The sequence below is a fragment of the Lissotriton helveticus genome, chromosome 7 (genome assembly GCF_964261635.1).
Source record: "Lissotriton helveticus chromosome 7, aLisHel1.1, whole genome shotgun sequence".
Classification (NCBI taxonomy): domain Eukaryota; kingdom Metazoa; phylum Chordata; class Amphibia; order Caudata; family Salamandridae; genus Lissotriton; species Lissotriton helveticus.
Genome location: NC_136068.1, coordinates 860,363,957 through 860,383,802, shown reverse-complemented (window position 1 = coordinate 860,383,802; position 19,846 = coordinate 860,363,957). Strand labels below are relative to the sequence as shown.

Sequence of the window (19,846 nt, the reverse complement as noted above, 5' to 3'; positions counted from 1 at the left end):
TTGCTTGTTTGAAAATAGAACATTTAGTTGGAATCGATTACTTTGTGAATAGCGAGCAGTTCTAGTTGTATGCTGCTGAAGCATCTTGATGGATTTAAAGAGATATTTGAAGAAATGAGGAGTCTAATTATGTTAAGTCACTGTACCTGTGGAGATCATCAAGTCATATCTGTGATGTGGTAGATACTATACTAGAGTTTCAGGTTGTAGCTGAGGCAAGCCCTCTGCTCTCGGTGTTTTTAAAGATTATCTGGCATGACTATTGGCTGTATTTATTTTTAATGTATATTGAGATTCCTTGATTTGGTTAATGGCAACTAGGACCGATATTTTGGTCAGGGAGTTACTTTTGTCCATTCTTTATATTTCTTAAGGAGCTTTGTTCTTAAGATTTTCCTAGGGAACCGGCTTTCATTTTTTCAACTAATTCTTAATGGTATGGTGACCCCCACCCTAAGTCTGATTAATTACTATGTCAGAAGAAAACAAACTCCCTTTTTAATGTTATGTTTGAAATGGTTAAATTTGTTAATATGCACGTTTACATTTAAGTATTTTTGATCTCCAACTTGAAAACTTAATATTAAGGGTGAGTATTTCCGCAGCCACTGCAAAGAGCTTCTTGTGTCAACAGGAACAAGCTTTAAGATGTGCTTTTAAAAAAAATTCATTTTCTTGATCTCTGCTCCAAATTATAATACCCTAAAATCTGTTTCTAGTGGGAGAAGTTGAAAGCTGATCTTGATGAAGCCAGGCTAAGTGAGAAACAGTTGAAGCAGAAACTCGACCATCAGTGTGAACTTGTAGCTAACAAATCAGAGGAGTTACGCATGATGTCTGATCGTGCCAGTGAAACCATGTCAATGGAGATGATTGACCTTCAGAATGAAGTACACGAACTTGAAACTGCAAAGGTAAGTCAGTTCCATGGTATGTTTTGGTAACTGATTATTCAATGCAGAAAACCAATAAAGTTTACATCTAAAGTTCAGTTTATGGATAACTAACGTAAAGAAAAAAAAAGTGCAGTGAGTTTTTTCTGTTTCACATTATAAGCTCCTGTTGTGGTAAAACAGCGCTCCCTCAAAGCCTTGTTGTAGGGATTCTGCTCACAAACAGAAGTATTCTTGGGATCATAGAACATCACCATGCAGGGATTGAGTCACCATACCCCATTAGACTCTATGGGCCGAATGTGACTAACTCATAGTACCTCACTTGCCCCCCTAACCATTCCAGAGAGACGTTATTTGGCCCCCGGAACACTCCACTCCCTACCCTCTCAGTATCACGGTAGCAGGTCACCCCTTTTCGTTTCCTCACTTATACTTGTCCACAATAGATGTGAGAGAGACCTGAAGAAAGTTTATACTATTTATGTAAACTATTATGTTCTAATGTGCAATAGTTGCGACACAACTAGCAAACAAATAAAATATCAGTAATATCATTGGCATAGCTATTAGACCATGTACAATGAAAAACCGGTCCTATTGTCTGACAGATTTACCTAAACCTACCCTCAATGCGTAAGCTAAATAATTGGAGATCTCTGGGATTAGTATCGAACCCCATGCCGTAGCATTCATAGATAGTAGTTCTACATCCCAGCTGACGCAGCTCTCGTGTCTCCCGACCTTTGCGCTCTCTGCCTGTCTTTACTCTTGAAGTGCTTAGAACAACATGTCCAGGGTTATATGACAAAACATTTGTTTTTTTTAAACGGCAGCTGAGTGTCTCTATTATGTCTAGGTGCTAGTGTCCGATCACCGAGAATAAGAAAAATCAATGTTGTTTGACCTTGCCTTGGCTGTGCATACCAAATCCAAGGGAAAGAACAAAATACTAAGGTGTGCGAAGTATATGTGAAAATACAATGTGGCACAAAAGCAAGTGTGTGCTTCGATAACGTGTGCAAAGCAGAAGCGGCTTACCTCATGCATAGTTAGTTTAACATAGGGAAAACAACAATGTCCATGTTATGTTAATATAGCTCGCCGTAGCGGGCTATACCGGCTATTAAAGGGCCGCTACCGCGTTAAAGGCCCGAGCCAAGGGACTTTAACATGGGACAGGACTTTAATAGCCGGTACAAAGGGCTATAAGCCAACTAGAGGGCAGAATGTTCTAACAAATTAAACAAAGGCTTCTCAAGGCTCGAGGGAATTTAAATCCCGTCGAGCTCCGAGATGCCTTTGTAAAACATTAGAATATTGCTCTGCGGGCCTTTACCGACCCGTAGAAGCAGGGAGAACTCCATTGTCTTCAATGGAGCTCCAAGCATTCCAATGTTCTAATCGGATTTATACAATGCACAACTACTTTAAGAGTGTCCTGGTGCCTAAAACAGGCATGACTGCACCAGCAGTAATTGACCTATGAAGGTTTTGTCTAAAGATCAATGTCTTTAATAATTTTTTTCTTAAAAAGTAGGGACATAGCTCCGAAGTGAGTTTATTCCATGTAACCGCCCAAGATAGGAGAAGGATCTTTTGCCTGTTCTGAGCCAACAAATGTTGGTAACTCTAGCCAAACATTCAGAAGAGTAACATAAAGTTCTGGAAGGGACATACATAGTGATGAATCCTCTATCTCAGATTTCCAGCACCTGATCCATGTAAATTTTTGTTCCAGGACAATGGATTTAAACATAATCCTTTTTAAGGGAAGACAATGGAGGGCAACCAGTTGAGAGGACATATGTGTTCTCAGGAGAAGATTAAAAAGCATCTAGGCTGCTGAGTTCTGCACCACCTGAAGTCTGCCCAGAAGGTACTCTGGGAGACCTAGATAAAGAGCATTCCAGTGATCCAATTTAGACGTTATCAATGCTTGGATTACTGTTCTCTTGGATCCCTCTGACAGTAGGAGCAAGAATAGTTTTTCCGCATCCGTAGCAGCCCAAAGCAGATCCTGTGGTTCAAAGGAAAGGGCACTATTGAATTTAATGCCTAAACTCTTTACGGAGCCCTGTTGAGGGCCTGGGATGGGTGTGACCTACGGCCAAAAGTCTGGTGAAGAGGAGTTAAAGACTGTAATCTCTGTCTTATCTGGGTTACATTTTAGCTGATTTTTGGATAGGTAGGAAACGCACGACAGGAGGTAATCAATCCAGAAATCGGTGTAATAGATTGTGATTCTCATTGCTGAAAATCAATCTTTGAAGTTTTACTTTGTTGCGGTGCCCATACTCTTAAAATCTTATTTTCCTTCAGGTTTTCAAGAGTTTTTCTGTATCATACTGTTAATTTAAATTTGTTAACTTTGGAGATTGCGCTCAAAGTTTTAGGCTTTCTATATTTACAAAAGGTGTTGTTTGGTCATGTCCTACACAAGGCTGCCATGATCACTATATTTATGGTTTGAAAACCCTTCATTGTAATGCTTATTACAGTAGGTCATCAGGTTTATACGCATTACAGTTATGAAGTTACTTTTGTCTGGGTTTAAGGGGGTTTAGTACTGCTACTATTAACTACCTCAGCATCTCGGTTGATCCAGTCCCTTCATTTGAAACTCGGGAACTTCCGCCCAAGCTCATCAGGTGGTTGGTCATGGTGAAAGCATAAAAGAAGCACATTTTGTTTCTGGGGTTGTTGCTGGTTTCTAAACCTACCATTTAAAGGATGATGGTCAGAAAAGGGAACACTCTGTTGCCTTTGCCAGGGTTTGATGTTTGGCATTTGTTTTTAAAAGTTTTTATAGAGAGATCAATACGTATTTAAATTCAGCTGCGGTTGGGAGTGAAGAAATTAATCTGGTGGCTCTGGTAATTTCATTGTTTTTTCTAGCGTTTATTTGTTCCACAATGAGCCTTTTTAACGTCACAAGAGAAGCCATGGAAGCTGTGTTATTCAAATGGAGTGGGATAAAATAAACTGCCAGCATGTTTGTTCCTAACAGCGGATCAGTTCTGCATATGTGAACAATCAATGTGCTAGAGGCTACCACTTTAACTATACAAACCACGTGATGTCATTACACTGCCAAGAGCCCATCCACCTACGATGCCTCTTCAGGTGGTAAGAAATTTCAACCACTGCCCTACGATTACTGGTAAACGGTTGAGGTTGTAAAGTGCAGTACAACCTATGTTCACGAGCCTCTGGTGTAGCTGCCTATCTTGACTAGGTAGTGCAAAAAAGAGGGAAAAATCTGGATCTGGTAATCCAAATAGAGATTTGGTATTAAGCAGAGATTGTGACAGTGCTCCTAAAGGAATGAATTAACTATGTTCCTGTTGATGTGCTGTGAAAACATTAGATTAAGTTAAGGGCTTTGTATAGTCTTTTGCTCTGATTTAATTTTTAACATCTAACAAAGATATTTATACTAATCGATCAAAATGTCTAAGGGAATGGTGACAAACTGTAAAAATCTTGTGCTTCATTAATGCACAGGAATTCTTGGGATCCCAATCTTGTGTAATCCTAGCCTTCATACTTATGAGACGTGAATCTGTGTATGATCCTTTCTCTTCTTGAGGTGCTCCACTAGCAAAAATAAGAGACTGGAGACATGGTGTACAGCCCAAACTTGTCTTTGGACATAATTTTGTTTGGAATCAAACACAGCCAGCCTGGCAGAGGTTGAACGCAATACAATCTGTAGTCAAATGCCTGTGATACAGCTGACTATTTTGACCAGAACATTACGTAAAAGGGTAAACCCAATGGTACTGGGACCTGGGTATTCAATAGTACAAGGATAGGGGTCCCAGTAAGTGTGCTTCTTAATAAACACGTAAATACTTGAAACTATTCCATGTAAAACTAATTACACGATTTTGGTGAGTGATGTTATTTATTCACATCCTCATCCACATCCATTTTATGTATAAGGATATTCGATAATGATAGACAATGTGCCCAGAGAGAGGCGTGGGAAGAGGTGGGGTAGGTAAGTGGTTTGTGAGGATTGGGGTTACGTGGAAAAGTTTCAAAGGTCAAATGTGGTCACATAAATAGATAGTTGACCTCACATAAGCATGTTGTTAGTCACATATATAACATTTGCAGACCTATCCCATATGATAAAACACAGTAACAATAATCTGTTGTTTATGGGTAGGTGTAAAAGTGAAAGTAGATGTTTCGACCCCTGGTTGGCGTAGGTTGAGTTCCACCTTACTGTGGGGTCTTCTTCAGGACTAGAGCGTGAAGTGGAGTGGGGGGGGCACCTACAGTTAATGAAAAATTAAAATAAACCAACGAACATGCACCTATTAGGGAAGAACATAAATTAATGGTATATTTACCGGGAAGCCACCTTGAGTGTGGGGCAGAATCAATGATGGAGGGTTGGGCCCGTGGGCTCCTACTAACTGAGAGCGTTCTACAACCTGAAAATCAAGGTATGTACATGAGTTTATAGTGGAATAATCCCATATACATCAAGGCCACGTGCAATTCATGCGTGCTGATCCTTACACAAAACTAACAAATAAATAAAGGGGTCCGAAATAATCCGAAGGTTAATCTCCCATAAATCACAACAGGAGGGTTAATCAAACAGCAGCCATAATCAAAAAAAGCCATAGCGCTTAGCACCATAACTAGTTGGAGGCTAGAGGTAGTCTCCACTTTGGAACCAAACCGGTGTGTCTGAAGCCTAGATACTCAAAGAACCAATTGGTAGAGGTGAATAAAAGCAGTGTACAATAACCCACGTGAAATAAGAACCCTGATCGGCAAGCTGTGTGACTCACGTATGACAGTGGAGCTCAATTCAAGTCATGCAGTCAATTGGCCTGATTACCATTAGATTGACAGTGAAAAATAACCACAAGTGCAAAGCGCTTGGCAGCTGGACTTAATATGCACGATGTAAACAATTGTCAAGATAGCAGTAAAGCCCTAATAAGAAGCATCCGATATTCAAAAGCCTGGTGTAATATTCAAATGGCACTGAAAATTAGCGTGGAGCCCTTAACAGCTTGGCTTTCTATAAATCAAACCACAAGTGTCTTTCCTTCTTAAACAAATGCCAAAATATTCTATGCTAATTGACCCTCAAAACTGTAATCCCGCGTCGGCGTTCTGGCAACCCCGGTAACACCACTCCTCAAGTCCGCAATGAGTGCTCAAGGTCAGAAGCCCAGAGTGTCCAAAGTGCAACGTGCAACTGAAGCGAGCGGCATCAGTGGAGCGGGGGCCGCAAACAGTTTTGAAGCTGCGGGCAGGCGGGACAATTACGGGAAGAGGCACCAGCTGTGTCTGAGCTGAGGATTCTGGTCCTCGCATTCCCGTAATCCCGCGTCGGCGTTCTGGCAATCCCGGTAACACCACTCCTCAAGTCCGCAATGAGAGCTCAAGGTCAGAAGCCCAGAGTGTCCAAAGTGCAACTGCAGCGAGCGGCACCCCAGGTACAATGTAATGTCAACTGAGGACACTATGCCATGCAACTCACCGCGGGGAATGATATCCGGCTCTTCCAAATGGATCACGAAGAGTGCGGGCGGGCCAGCGCGAGTTCCTGAAGTACGCCGGTAGCGCGTGTCCCTGCAGCCGCTAAATGCTAGCAGGGCACGGCAGTACCGCGTCACGCCTATCTGACAGACACGTTAGTGATAGATTCCTTACCTTAGAATATCCCCAGGCGTCAGACTGGATCCGGAAAATTTTGCGTAGCAATACCCCTGCGCGCCGGCAGACGTCGTCCGCGGCTCCGCGTGCGTCGTTAGCGCCGGAATGACGTCGTCGGAGTACTTAGACACCGCCCATGCGCGCTGACGTCAGTTCTTCATTTTTACGTGCCAGCTAGCGCAGATCCGGAGAAGCTCTACCCCTTAGTCTTTTTTGACTAAACTTTTTGATCATTTTTCTACTCGAGCCTTCGACTCCGACAGTGCCAGAAGGGATGCCCCGGTTTAAACCCTGTTCCAAGTGCGACCGACTGATGTCGGTTACCGACCCCCATCGCCGGTGCCTGAAGTGTTTAGGCCTCGATCACGACTACGTACCTGCTCCGACTGCCGGGCCCTGACGTCGAAAGCTAGGCGGGAGCGGTCCCGCAAGCGGCTCGAGCTCCGGAAGTCGGCCCCGCGCCGCTCCAGGTCCCGGTCCCACGGGAGGTCGAGGGACCGGTCGAGGGGTCCTGAGTCCTCGCAGCTCCGGGAGTGGACATCGGTCATCGGGATCCAAGTCCTCAGGTAAGAGGCATGAGAGGTCGGAGAGGCGTCGTCGTTTCTCCGACCCACCCCGACGCTCGCGCGATGCGGCCGGGGGTTCGGGTGACACCACCCATGCGGCTCCGACTGAGTCGCAGGCGTCGCCACCTGCCCCACACCTTCGGGTCCCTGGGCACGGCGCGACGCCAGAGGAGGTCGAGCGGTACCTCATGGCCCTGAGGTCTCTCCCTTCTCAGCCGGGTCCCGTGGCGCCTTTGGGCCCAATGGGTCCCGGCTGGAGGCCCTAGCGGGTCGGGTGCTTCGTCCTCGACGCCGTCGGGTGCCTCGCCGCCGGCGACTTTGGTCCTGGCGCCGCAGGACCTCATCGGACCCGCTTCCGGGTCGTCGCCGGTCGACCTCACGACCTCACCGGCGCCGGCCCTGCGGGTGTCACCCCCTGTGCCCCTTGTGGACGCCGTCCCCAATGTTCCCTTCGGTCCGACTCTGGCGCCAGAACGGCGCCGCTGGGCGCCGCTTCCGACAGCCTTTGGAGATTTTTATTTCCATGAGGAGGCCCCGTCTGTTGAGCCTGTTCTACAGGAGATGGGTGACGAGGGTGATCGGCAGAGGAATGCCAGTCTCAAGAGGACTGGACATATGAGCTTGGGCAGGCCAGTGGTATTGACACTTTGCCAGACACTGGATTTGTCTCCCCTCCCACCGTGGCTACGGAGGAGGGGGCTGCTTGCAGTGTAGTGTTGACGAGGGGGGCCAAGGCCTTAAACCTTGAGCTCCCCGTCGCGGCCGTGAGGACTAACCTCCTCACTGAGGTCCTTAAACCGCAGGCAAGCTCCAGTGAGCCACTCCTGCTGTTTAATGAGGCCTTGTGTGAGGTTCTTGTGGGCACTTGGTCCAAGTCCGCCTCAGGTCCACCTGTGGATAGGAACGTGGCCAGACGCTACCGCCCGGCTCCGGGCGACCCTTGCTTTTTGTCCACCCATCCCACCCCCGAGAGCTTGATCATCCAGGCCTCTACTTCCCAGACTGCATTCCCGACGGCCCCGCCCGATCGGGAATCCAAGAGGTATGAACAGTTCGGGAAGAAAGTGTTCTCATCCCTGAGTGTGGGACTGCGGTCTGTCAATACCGCATGCCTCTTGGGCCGCTACACCCCCACCCTGTGGGATACGGTCGCGGACGTGCTGCCACAATGCCTGGAGGAGGTCCGGGCTAAACTCGCCCAAGCCCTTGCGGAGGGTCGAGATGCAGCGCGATATTCCATCCGGTGTGGGCTGGATACCACGGACTCACTGGCCAGGGCGATGGCAACGCCGGTGGCGGTTCAACGCTACGCCTGGTTGAGGACCGCCACCTTTTCGGCCGATGTCCAGTCCACTCTTCTGGACATGCCGTTCGATGGCCGTCGCCTCTTTGGCGACAAGGCAGACAATGCGCCTGAGCGTTTTAAGGACTCCAGGGTTACGGCCTAGTCCTTGGCCCTCTCGGCCCCACGCCAGCAATCGGGTGCCTTTCGCTCCTTTCGTGGCCACGGAAGAGGCGCCCCCACACGAGCTGCCAGCCACGCACAGCAGAATGTTCAGCAGCGCGGTGGTGGCCGTGGAAACCGCCGTAACGGCGGTCGGGGACAGCGGCGAGCCGAGTCCACACCTCCCTCCGCAGCACCTGCCTCAAAACCTTCCTAGTCCGTGTTTTCAGGCCCATGTGACGCCAGTGGGTGGCAGGGTTCGCCATCACCTCTTCCACTGGCGCAATGTCACGTTGGACGGGTGGGTGCTGCAAATCGTCCGAAGGGGCTACTCCATCCCCTTCGAGGCGACCCCTCCAGCCATGCCACCGCAATGCCACCGAGTATCGGGGGATCATTTGCGACTTCTGCAGGAGGAAGTTACGGCCCTCTTGGCCAAGGGGGCTATCGAGCGCGTTCCTGGGCCAGAAGTAGGGTGTGGTTGCTACTCCCACTACCGTCTGGTACCCAAGAAGGGCAAAGGGGGCCTACGCCCTATCTTGGACCTACAGAACGTCAACGGCTTCCTCCGGAAGGAGAAGTTCAAAATGCTGACACTAGCTCAGGTCCTAGCTGCACTGGACCCAGAAGACTGGATGGTAGCGTTGGACTTGCAGGACGCTTATTTCAACATCCCCGTCCTGCCGGCCCACCGGCGCTACCTGCGGTTCACGGGTTGGCCACGAGCACTTTCAATTTACCGTGCTCCCCTCCGGCCTTACCAGCGCCCCATGGGTGTTCACAAAGGTGATGGCGGTGGTTGCAGCTCATCTGCGCAGGTTAGGAGTTTCAGTCTTCCCCTACCTCGACGACTGGTTGTTGAAGGCGGGCTTGCCCCAGACAGTCGTCAGCCACCTCCAGACGACGGCAGACCTCCTGCATCAGCTGGGGTTCTCCATCAATGTGCCAAAGTCACACCTGTGCCCCTCTCAAAAGCTCCTCTTCTTCGGAGCGGTTCTCGACTCGGCGCAGTTTCGGGTTTATCCTCCCGACCAGCGGGTCCGGGATATTCAGGCTATGATTCCACTCTTTCAGCCTTTATCCCGGGTATCGGTCAGGTTGACGCTGCGGCTCCTGGGGCTGATGGCCTCCTGCATCCTTCTGGTGCATCACGCTAGGTGGCGGATGCGGGCTCTGCAGTGGTACCTGAAGTTTCAGTGGGCCCAGCATCAAGGCAACCTTTCCGACCATGTCCTGATCTTGGAGGGCACTGCGAGACAGCTGCAGTGGTGGCTCACGGACCGCGGTTGGGTCAGTGGCAGATCCCTCTCCCTTCCCCAGCCGGAGCACGTAGTTGTGGCGGACGCGTCCCTCCAGGGCTGGGGAGGCCATATGGGAGAGGCGGAGATCAGAGGCCTCTGGTCTCTGGCGGAGTCCCAGCTCCATATCGACCTTTTGGAGCTGTGGGCGATTCGTCTAGCACTGAAGGCATTTCTCCCCTCTGTCCGGGGGAGTGTAGTGCAGGTGTTCACGGACAACAACACCGCCATGTGGTACTGCAACAAACAGGGCGGGGTGGGGTCGTGGACCCTTTGCGAGGAGGCTCCGCGCCTCTGGCAGTGGCTGGAACAGCAGGGCTTGACCCTGGTGGTTCAACACCTGGCAGGTTCTCTGAACGCCAGGGCGGACGAACTCAGCCGTCGGTGCATGATGGATCACGAATGGCGTCTGAACTCTGACGTGGCGCAATGCCTCTTTCAACAATGGTGAGAGCCTTGGTTAGATCTATTCGCCACCGAAGAGAACGAGCAATGTCATCAGTTCTGCGCGTTGGAATTTCCAAGGCGTCACTCGCTCGGCGACGCTTTTCGTCGCGTGTGGAGTTGCGGTCTGTTATACGCCTTTCCGCCTATACCACTTCTGCCCAGAGTGCTGAAGAAGATCAAGCGCGTCCGGGCACAAGTCATCCTTGTGGCTCCAGACTGGGCACGAAGGTACTGGTATCCAGAGCTACTCAGTATGTCAGTCGATCCCCCGGTTCGTCTGCCTCTTCAGGAGGACCTTGTGTCGCAGCAGCAGGGGACGGTCCTCCACCCGAACCTGTCCAGTCTCCACCTCCATGCTTGGAGATTGAGCGGCGACAGTTGAGGCCATTTGACTTGCCTCCTGAAGTCTGTAATGTCATTCTGGCAGCCAGGCGTCCCTCCACTAAGTCGGTATACGCCTGCAGGTGGAACAGATTTGTGGCATGGTGCACAGCAAAGGCTGTGGATCCTCTTGTTGCCCCTCTTTCGGAGGTTCTTCTCTTCCTTCTTTCTCTTGCCCAGCAGGGCTCTGCTCTGGGCACTATCAAGGGCTACCTTTCTGCCCTTTCAGCCTTTCTAAGGCTGCCTGATCAACCTTCTTTGTTCAAGTCCCCTATTGTAAATCGATTTCTGAAGGGCATCACACACACATTCCCTCCTGTTCTGTTTGTGATGCCTCAGTGGGACTTGAACCTTGTTCTTACGTTTCTGATGTGCGCTCCCTTTGAGCCACTTCACAACTGTCCTCTTCGTCTTCTTACCTTGAAGACTGCCTTCCTGGTTGCCATCACCTCTGCCAGGAGAGTGAGTGAGCTCTAGGCTCTTTCTTGTACTCCTCCTTTCCTTTCTGTCCATCCGGACAATGTTGTGTTACGTACTAAGCCATCTTTCCTGCCCAAGGTTGTCACGGCCTTCCATATCGGGCAGTCTATCACCTTGCCCACCTTCTTTCCGCCACCGCATCCCTCTAAAGAGGAAGAGCGGCTCCACCGTCTGGACCCAAAATGTGCACTTTCATTCTACTTAGATCGCACACGCCAGTTCCGGGTGGATGACCAACTCTTTGTTGGGTACGTGGGCGCTAAGAAGGGGAAAGCGGTGCACAAGCGGACCATCTCGCGGTGGATCATCTTGTGTATCCAGGCATGTTACTCCTTGGCTAAAAAGGAGCCCCCTGTTGGATTGCGGGCTCATTCCACCCTGCCCACGGCTACTACAACTGCCCTGGGCCGGGGTGTGCCCTTGCAGGACATTTGCCAGGCAGCTACGTGGGATACGCTGCACACGTTTGCAAGACACTACTGTCTGGACAGTCAAGTCCGGAGGGATGGCTTCTTTGGCCATTCCGTCCTCCAGGATTTTCTGGTGTGATTATTTTTTTTTTTTTTTTTATTTTTTTTAAAAAACCTTTATTTGAGCAAGCAGAAATGTACAAGGATGGGCCTACAACCACACGGGCCAGCCGCTAAAAAGGAGTAGACACATATCACATATGCCCGCAGAGGTAACCGTCAATCAACAATGCAATACTCCACATTATATACAGGACCAAAACAGGTTTTATATATATGAAAGAACAAACATACAGAAAGGCGAGAGTGTATCACTGAAGGTCAGCCCAAGGGACGCAAGGGGGGGACAGCAGCGGAGGTGCAGTAGTAATATCCTAAGCACTAAGGAGTATGGAGTGGGGGGGGGGGGAGGGGGGCAGAGATCAGGAAGAAGAAGGGGGGAAGAGCCGGAGACACCAGCTCAGTCCCTATATGAAGATTCCGGGAACGCTAGCCTAAGGAGATAGGGTAATCTCGATAGTGTCCACAAGGGGAGGAGTACAAATGTCGCCACGGTATTCGTTCCATTGACCCCACACCTTCACCCATGCCCTGGGTCTACCCCTGGCCACATAGACAGTTTTCTCACGGAACATGGACCAATCCATATTATCCTCCCATTGCGAGAGGGCAGGGGGCCTGGAGGCCCCCCAGAGTTGCGCAATATCTCGCTTCGCAATCATATAGCCCAGGGTGGCCCATCTAGTCTGTGCCACCGAATAGTCCGTGGGCTCCCAAACATTCAAAAGACAGCGACGAGGTTCCGGTCGCAAGGATATCCCTGTCACCACAGTCATCAGATCAAGCACGGCCACCCAATAAGCAGCCACCATCGGGCACTCCCAAAGAATATGCAGGAAAGTAGCACGCAAACCACATCCACGCTTACACAGTCCATCGGAGGAAAAGCCCATCACCATCAGTCGCGGTCCCGTCACGTACACCCGATGAAGGATCTTCAATTGGACCAGACGGAGTCGAGCCGGTATAGCCACCTCCTTCGGAGAGGAGAGGGCCGATTGCCAATCCTCATCATCAAGTTCCAACCCATCTCCCATCCACTGTTCCCGAAGTCGGGCCAATAAGTCAGTCCGATTGTTAATCAACTTTTTATAGATCAGGGAGATAGTGCTATCAGGAAGATGTTCGTCAAGGATACGGTCTTCAAGTGGGGAAGAGTCAGGCGGAATCTCACCAGGAGCAAACACCGAAACCAAAGCGTGCCTGATCTGTAAATAATGAAAGAATTCCCGACTACTCAGGCCGTAGTCAGCCTGGAGGGCCTGAAACGGGCGCACAGAACCCTTAGAATATACATCCCCCACTTTAGAGATCCCAATCAAGTCCCAACGGTCAAAACCCTTGGAAGACCAAAGACCGCCCAGACGTTCTGAAGCATAAAGCGGCGTCGCCAACGTCAAGCGATCCTCCCAGCCCAGGCTCACATTCGCAGCACGCCACACTGTAAAAGCAGTCAAAGTAGGTCCCACAAGATGGCGCCCAGCGGAGCGAGAATAGAGCACTCTATTAAAGTCACCTCCCGGAAGCTGAAGTTTATCCATCTCAAACGCCGGATTACGACCCGGAGAGAACATAGCGTGATTAATAGCGGACAGATGGGAAGCCCAGTAGTATCTCTTAATATCGGGGAGCGCCATGCCCCCATCGTACCACGGGATGGAAAGTTTCGCGAGAGCAATGCGCGGTCGCCCATCCCAAATAAGTTGCCTCTGAAGGCTCTCAATCTCCCGAAAATAGGTCTTGGGGATAGGATCATAATAATTCTGGAGAGCGTAGAGAAACCGCGGTAGTGACATCATCTTAAACAGGGCCGCCCGACCCAGTGGAGACAGGGGAAGTTTGCGCCAGCGGGCAATGTCCAAACGGAGCCTAAGCAACGGGGGAAGGAGATTACGATCAAAACGAAGGGACGGATCCAAGGTAACGAAAACCCCCAAGTATTTGAAACCATCCCGGACCACCTGAAGAGGAAGTCTACTCGGCAACGGAGGCAAGATACCAGATAAAACGTATACACAGGATTTAGACCAGTTGATGACGAGGCCTGAGTTAGCGCCAAAGGACGCAAGGACGTCAAATAAAACAGATAAAGACTTGCGAGGAGAAGTAAGATACAAGAGGATGTCGTCCGCATAAAGCGAGACGCGGTCTTCGAAGTCCGGGGCCCAACGAATACCTTTAAGGGACGGTTCCCAACGGAGCCAGGCCGCCAACGGTTCAAGAGCGAGCGCGAACAACAGAGGGGACAAGGGGCAACCCTGACGGGTACCCCTGCCCAAGGAGAAGGGGGCCGACACTCTACCGTTCACTACAACTTGCGCCAGAGGTTCCGCGTACAACAGCCTAACCCAGCTAATAAACTCGCACCCGAATCCAAATTTCTCAAGTGTCGCCCATAAATAGGGCCACTCCACAGTATCAAAGGCCATGGAGGCATCCAGGGACGCCAAAATGGCCGGTTCAGTCAAAAGCCCCGCCCTCGCCAGCGCGCCGTGGAGGCGACGTAAATTCAGAGCAGTGTTGCGATGCGGGATAAAGCCAGATTGATCCGGATGGACCAACTCCCCAAGAACCGAAAGGAGACGGGTCGCCAAAAGTTTAGCCAACACCTTAGGTTCAACATTTAATAGGGATATGGGCCTATACGAGGAACAGAGGTCACGCGGTTTACCCTCTTTGGGAATGACGACGATTGTCGCCAGACGCTGATCATAAGGAAGTATGTTCCGCTCACGAGATTCTAGAAACATGGCGCGGAGATACGGCGCCACCTTATCGGGGCGTAATTTGTACAACTCAATAGGCAAACCGTTCGGGCCCAGTGCTTTGCCCGAACGGAGCGATCGAACTGCATTGGCTATCTCATCATTCGTAAAAGGGGAGTCCAAAGCAATACGGTCCAAGTCGGTGACACAGGGCAAAGTGATATCACGCAGAAGAAGGCGGGAGTCAGCAACATCCCTCACAGACACGGGAGCATATACCACACGGAAATATTCCGCGAAACGATCAACAATGGCGGTCGGATCAATCACATTCTCACCACTCGCAGACTGAATCACGGGCACCACACGATTAACTCTTTCTTTCTTGTCCAACCACGCTAGGAGTTTGCCCGCCTTGTCACCCACATCGTACAATCTGCCCTGTTGCTCACGAAACATCACCTTTGCAGCGTCAGTGACCAGAGATTTATATGCAAACTGTTTTAGACCCAGGGCATGGAGTTTCTCAGGCGTGACACCAGATTCCAACTCATCCTACAAAGCAGAGATCTCCCCCTCAAGGTCCACCACCTCCTTCCTCCCTGCCCTCTTAGCTTCAACAATCAAGGAAAGGGCCTGTCCACGAATCACAGTTTTAAAAGCTTCCCACAGGGACACAGCCGAAGAGACCGACCCCTCATTTTCCAGGAAATATGCATCCATGGACTTGAGCAAGAGGGTACGAGTCTCAGGAGAGGAAAGATACCAAGGGTTAATGGGAGCCACTCGGCCCGCCGCCTCTACCCCAATCTCGAAACGAAGCCAGAGCGGCGAGTGATCAGAAATACCCCTCGGCAAATGTAAAATCTCGCGAACCGCCGATGATTGGGCTGCGGGCATCAGGAAATAATCCAGCCGGGACAGACTGCCATGGGCCCCAGAATGGAAGGTGTATTGGAGCTGAGTAGGATGCAACAGTCGCCAGCAGTCCACAAGGCCAAAGGTATCTAAAAACCCACCCAACCACTGCTGAGCCTGCGGGGTATCTCTAGGGGGATGGCGATCGTGAAGGCCGGAAAGCACCGAATTAAAATCACCGGCAAGAAAGAGAGTGCTATCAGGGAGATCTAACAAAACACGGCCCAAGTCAGTAAAAGTAGAGGCCTGCAAACCCGGGGGAACATAAACATTGAAGAGAGATAGGGTGCGGCCTTCATATCTACCCACCAGGACAGTATATCTCCCACGGTCATCATGAATCACCTCATCGATAGCCAGGGGGAGGGAGGTTCGAACAAGAATACCCACACCCCTAGATCCGGAGGTAAACCCCGAGTGCGCCACAAGGCGGTAGCCCCATCTATTCATTGCATAACAAACATTACCAATCAAATGGGTTTCTTGCATGAAAACAATGTCCGGTGACAAACGCCGTATACATTTTAAGACCACACTGCGCTTAATACGATCTCCCAGGCCATTAACGTTCCAGGAAAGAAATTTCATCCCTCTACCCCCCATCCCAACCGCCCGAGCCAAGACCCCTCGTCCATGAGCTAGACATCAGAAACAGCAGCAAACACAGGAGCAACTCGCCTTGAAAACAACACACAGAAAAGAAAAAACTTCCCAACCCCCCTCCCCCAAACTGAAGAGAAACACCCCCCACCCTGCACCCCTGCAAAAAGCTAAAGAGCCACCCCAACCTGCAGTGTGCCTGTCGCCCAAGAACCCCTATTCTACACAAAGACCCCGGAGGAGGAAAGGTCTCCGTTCCATCCACCCCCCGACCTCAGCAAGAACAAAAATAACAAACGAAAGACAGAATGATCACAATGTAGAGGGACGCCGGCCAACACTCCTGAGAATGTATTCAAAATAAGACATAAGAGCCGAACAGTTAGATCTCCACACCACCTTCGGCACCACCAGGGTGAGCGGCGGAGTCTGTCTCAGGAGGACGGTCAGGCAATGAGTCCAGCCAGTCATTAACAGCATCTGGCCGATCAAAGAAAAGGGTACGTTCATTGTATTCAACCCGGAGTCTAGTGGGAAAGAGCATGGCGTAACGTAGGCCCCGATCCGGGAGACGTTTCTTGGCACCACGAAACTCCATACGTTGTCTCTGAACCTGTTGGGAAAAGTCCGGGTAAAAGTTCACCGTAGCATTCTCAAAGGCCACCGGGCCCTTCACCCGCGAGGCCTGCAGGATAGCGTCCCGGTCTCTATAATGAAAAAGCTTCGCTACAATGGGTCTCGGCGGGGCTCCCGGCTTGACTTTGCCCCCTGGAACACGATGTGCACGTTCCACCGTGAAAAATTTTGTGAGACCAGAAGGGGCCAAATGGTTCAAGACCAGATCCTCAACCAGGAGATCCACCGAGTGGGGTTCAGGGTTTTCCGGTACACCAACCAGGCGAACATTGCAGCGACGCGCCCTATTTTCAAAGTCCTCCAGGCGACGGGTCATGAAGTCGTTCCCCCGACGGAGATTTCCAATCTCTGTTTGGAGCTCCGAGACGTCATTCGTAAGGCTAGAGGATTTAATATCCAGTGATTGTACCCTCTCATTCGTCTTGCCGAGATCAGCACGAATCAGATTCACCTCAATAGCCACGGTGTCAAGTTTGTGGGCCAAGGCCTCGTACTGTAGGCCGATGGATTCCCTCACACCCGAGATGGCGCCCATGATATCCTGTAGGGAGGGCTCCGCCGACTCTTCCAAAATTCGTTCGGACGCTATACTAGAACCAGGCAGGGCAGCTCCGGGGGACCCCTTAGAATGGGTATAACGGTCCATGACATTTGATTGAACTAGAGCTCCGCGCAGAGGTGTTTTCGTCTTGCGCGTCTCTCTGTCCCCTCTGCCCGCCATTTTGAAGATGCGTCACAGGACAAGCCACCAGGTTCGACGGGCCCGACACCCAAAGTACAGGATCAAAAGTACATAAAAAGGGGGCACAACTCGGGTAGAGGTCGCCAAGCCAGCAAATAGGTCACATGAAAGCCCAACAGCCGATCTGCCTCCAAGTCTCAGTCGCAACACGACATCCACATCCGTGGCCCAAGTCGGAACGGAATCGAAACCGAAACTTAGGAAGGGGGGGACCCACAAGGCCAGATCTCCTGCCGTTGTTGTTCAATTGCAGGACGGCTACAGTACCGCACCCCGTCCCGGGCGCACCTCAAGGGCGGAGCCCAAAAGTTCAGAGCACCATATCTCAGGAATACGAGATCCAAATCGATTTCTGAAAAGTGCCAGGGTAATCAGCCAAACGTCCCCTACACGAATTCTTGCAAGAAATCAGGATTCAGCCAGGATAAAATGTCGGGAGCGGCGAGGGTCCGGAGAGCGCTGTGCTCAAGCGGCCATCTCGGATGCCCGCCAAGCTCCTCCCCCTCTGGTGTGATTATTGGTTCGCAGACCCACCATCGGGGTTGGTATTGCTGGGGTATCTATTCTAAGGTAAGGAATCTATCACTAATGTGTCTCTTTACTTGTGTAACAATATATATCTGTAAGAGACATTAGTTAGTGATAGATTCCTTACCGACCCACCCATCCTTCCCGTTCTGCCAACCGATATCTAGGGTCAAGGTCATCCCCTTTCAGGGCCCTAGTTTCATGGCACCAGTGTTGGTTCTATCATGGCTCTGCGTATATGGCGCGGAAAAGCGGTGTATCAGAACTGACGTCAGCGCGCATAGGCGGCGTCTAAGTACTCCGACGTCATTCCGGCGCTAACGACGCCGAAGACGGACGCGGAGCCGCGGACGACGCCTGCCGGCGCGCAGGGGTATTGCTACTCAAAATTTTCCGGATCCAGTCTGACGCCTGGGGATATTCTAAGGTAAGGAATCTATCACTAACTAATGTCTCTTACAGATATATCGTTACACAAGTAGTAACTTGTGCGTTACGGGGAAAAGGATCCATTTGGAAGAGCCGGATATCATTCCCCGCGGTGAGTTGCATGGCTAGTGTCCTCAGTTGACATTACATTGTGAGCTAGATAGCCGTTTCTACAAGGCTCTTCATTGTTTTAATTACAGATTAAAGCATGGGCGTCTGTATATTCTTTTGGACCTTTTGAGAAACTCAAGGAACCTATTTTAAATTGCATCGAACTGCACATACCATCAGGTATTTCTTTTAAATGTTGGGCAAATTGGTTTTTGAGGGTCAATTGCCATAGAATATTTTGGCATTTGTTTAAGAAGGAAAGACACATGTGGTTTGATTTATAGAAAGCCGAGCTGTTAGGGGCTCCAAGCTAATGTTCACTACCATTTGAATATTACACCAGGCTTTTGAATATCGGATGCTTCTTATTAGGGCTTTACTGCTATCCTGACAATTGTTTACATCGTGCATATTAAGTCCAGCTACCAAGTGCTTTGCACTTGTGGTTATTTTTCACTGTCAATCTAATGGTAATCAGGCCAATTTACTGCATGCCTTGAATTGAGCTCCACTGTCATACGTGAGTCACACAGCTTGCCGATCAGGGTTCTTATTTCACGTGGGTTATTGTACACTGCTTTTATTCACCTCTACCAATTGGTTCTTTGAGTATCTAGGCTTCAGACACACCGGTTTGGTTCAAAAGTGGAGACTACCTCTAGCCTCCAACTAGTTATGGTGCTATGCGCTCTGGCTTTTTTTGATTATGGCTGCTGTTTGATTAACCCTCCTGTTGTGACTTATGAGAGATTATCTTTCTGAATATTTCGGACCACTTTATTTATTTGTTTAGTTTTGTGTAAGGATCAGCACGCATGAATTGCACGTGGCCTTGATGTATATGGGATTATTCCTCTATGAACTCATGTACATACCTTGATTTTCAGGTTGTAAAACGCTCTCCGTTAGTAGGAGCCCATGGTCCCAATCCTCCATTATTGATTCCGCCCCACACTCAAGGTGGCTTCCCGGTAAATATACCATTTATTTATGTTCTTCCCCAATAGGTGCATTTTCATTGGTTTATTTTAATTTCTCATCAACTTTAGGTGCCCCGCCCCCCTACCCCCTCATATCACGATCTAGTCCCGAAGAAGACCCCACAGTAAGGTGGAACTCAACCTGTGCCAACCAGGGGTCGAAACGTCGACTTTCACTTCTACACCTACCCATAAACAATATATTATTGTTACTGTGTTTTATCATATGGGATAGGACTGCAAATGTTATATATGTGACTCAACAACATGCTTATGTGATGTCAACTATCACTTTATTTATGTGACCACATTTGACCTTTGAACCTTTTCCACGTAACCACAATCCTTACAAACCACTCACCTACCCCACCTCTTCCCATGCCTCTCTCTGGGCACATGGTTTATCTTTATTGAATATGCTTGTACATAAAATGTATGTGGATGAGGACGTGAATAAATAACATCAC

General features: G+C 49.7%; 1 protein-coding gene across 2 annotated transcripts in view; it reads left to right on the top strand.

Moving 5' to 3' along the window:
- SPDL1 (spindle apparatus coiled-coil protein 1) overlaps positions 1 to 19,846 on the top strand; it is a 424,110-nt gene that overhangs the window by 180,568 nt on the left and 223,696 nt on the right. For both annotated transcript variants that reach the window (XM_078653377.1, XM_078653378.1), the window contains exon 4: positions 720 to 914. In XM_078653377.1, the coding sequence (XP_078509503.1) occupies positions 720 to 914 (195 nt within the window). The remainder of the gene's footprint in view (positions 1 to 719; positions 915 to 19,846) is intronic.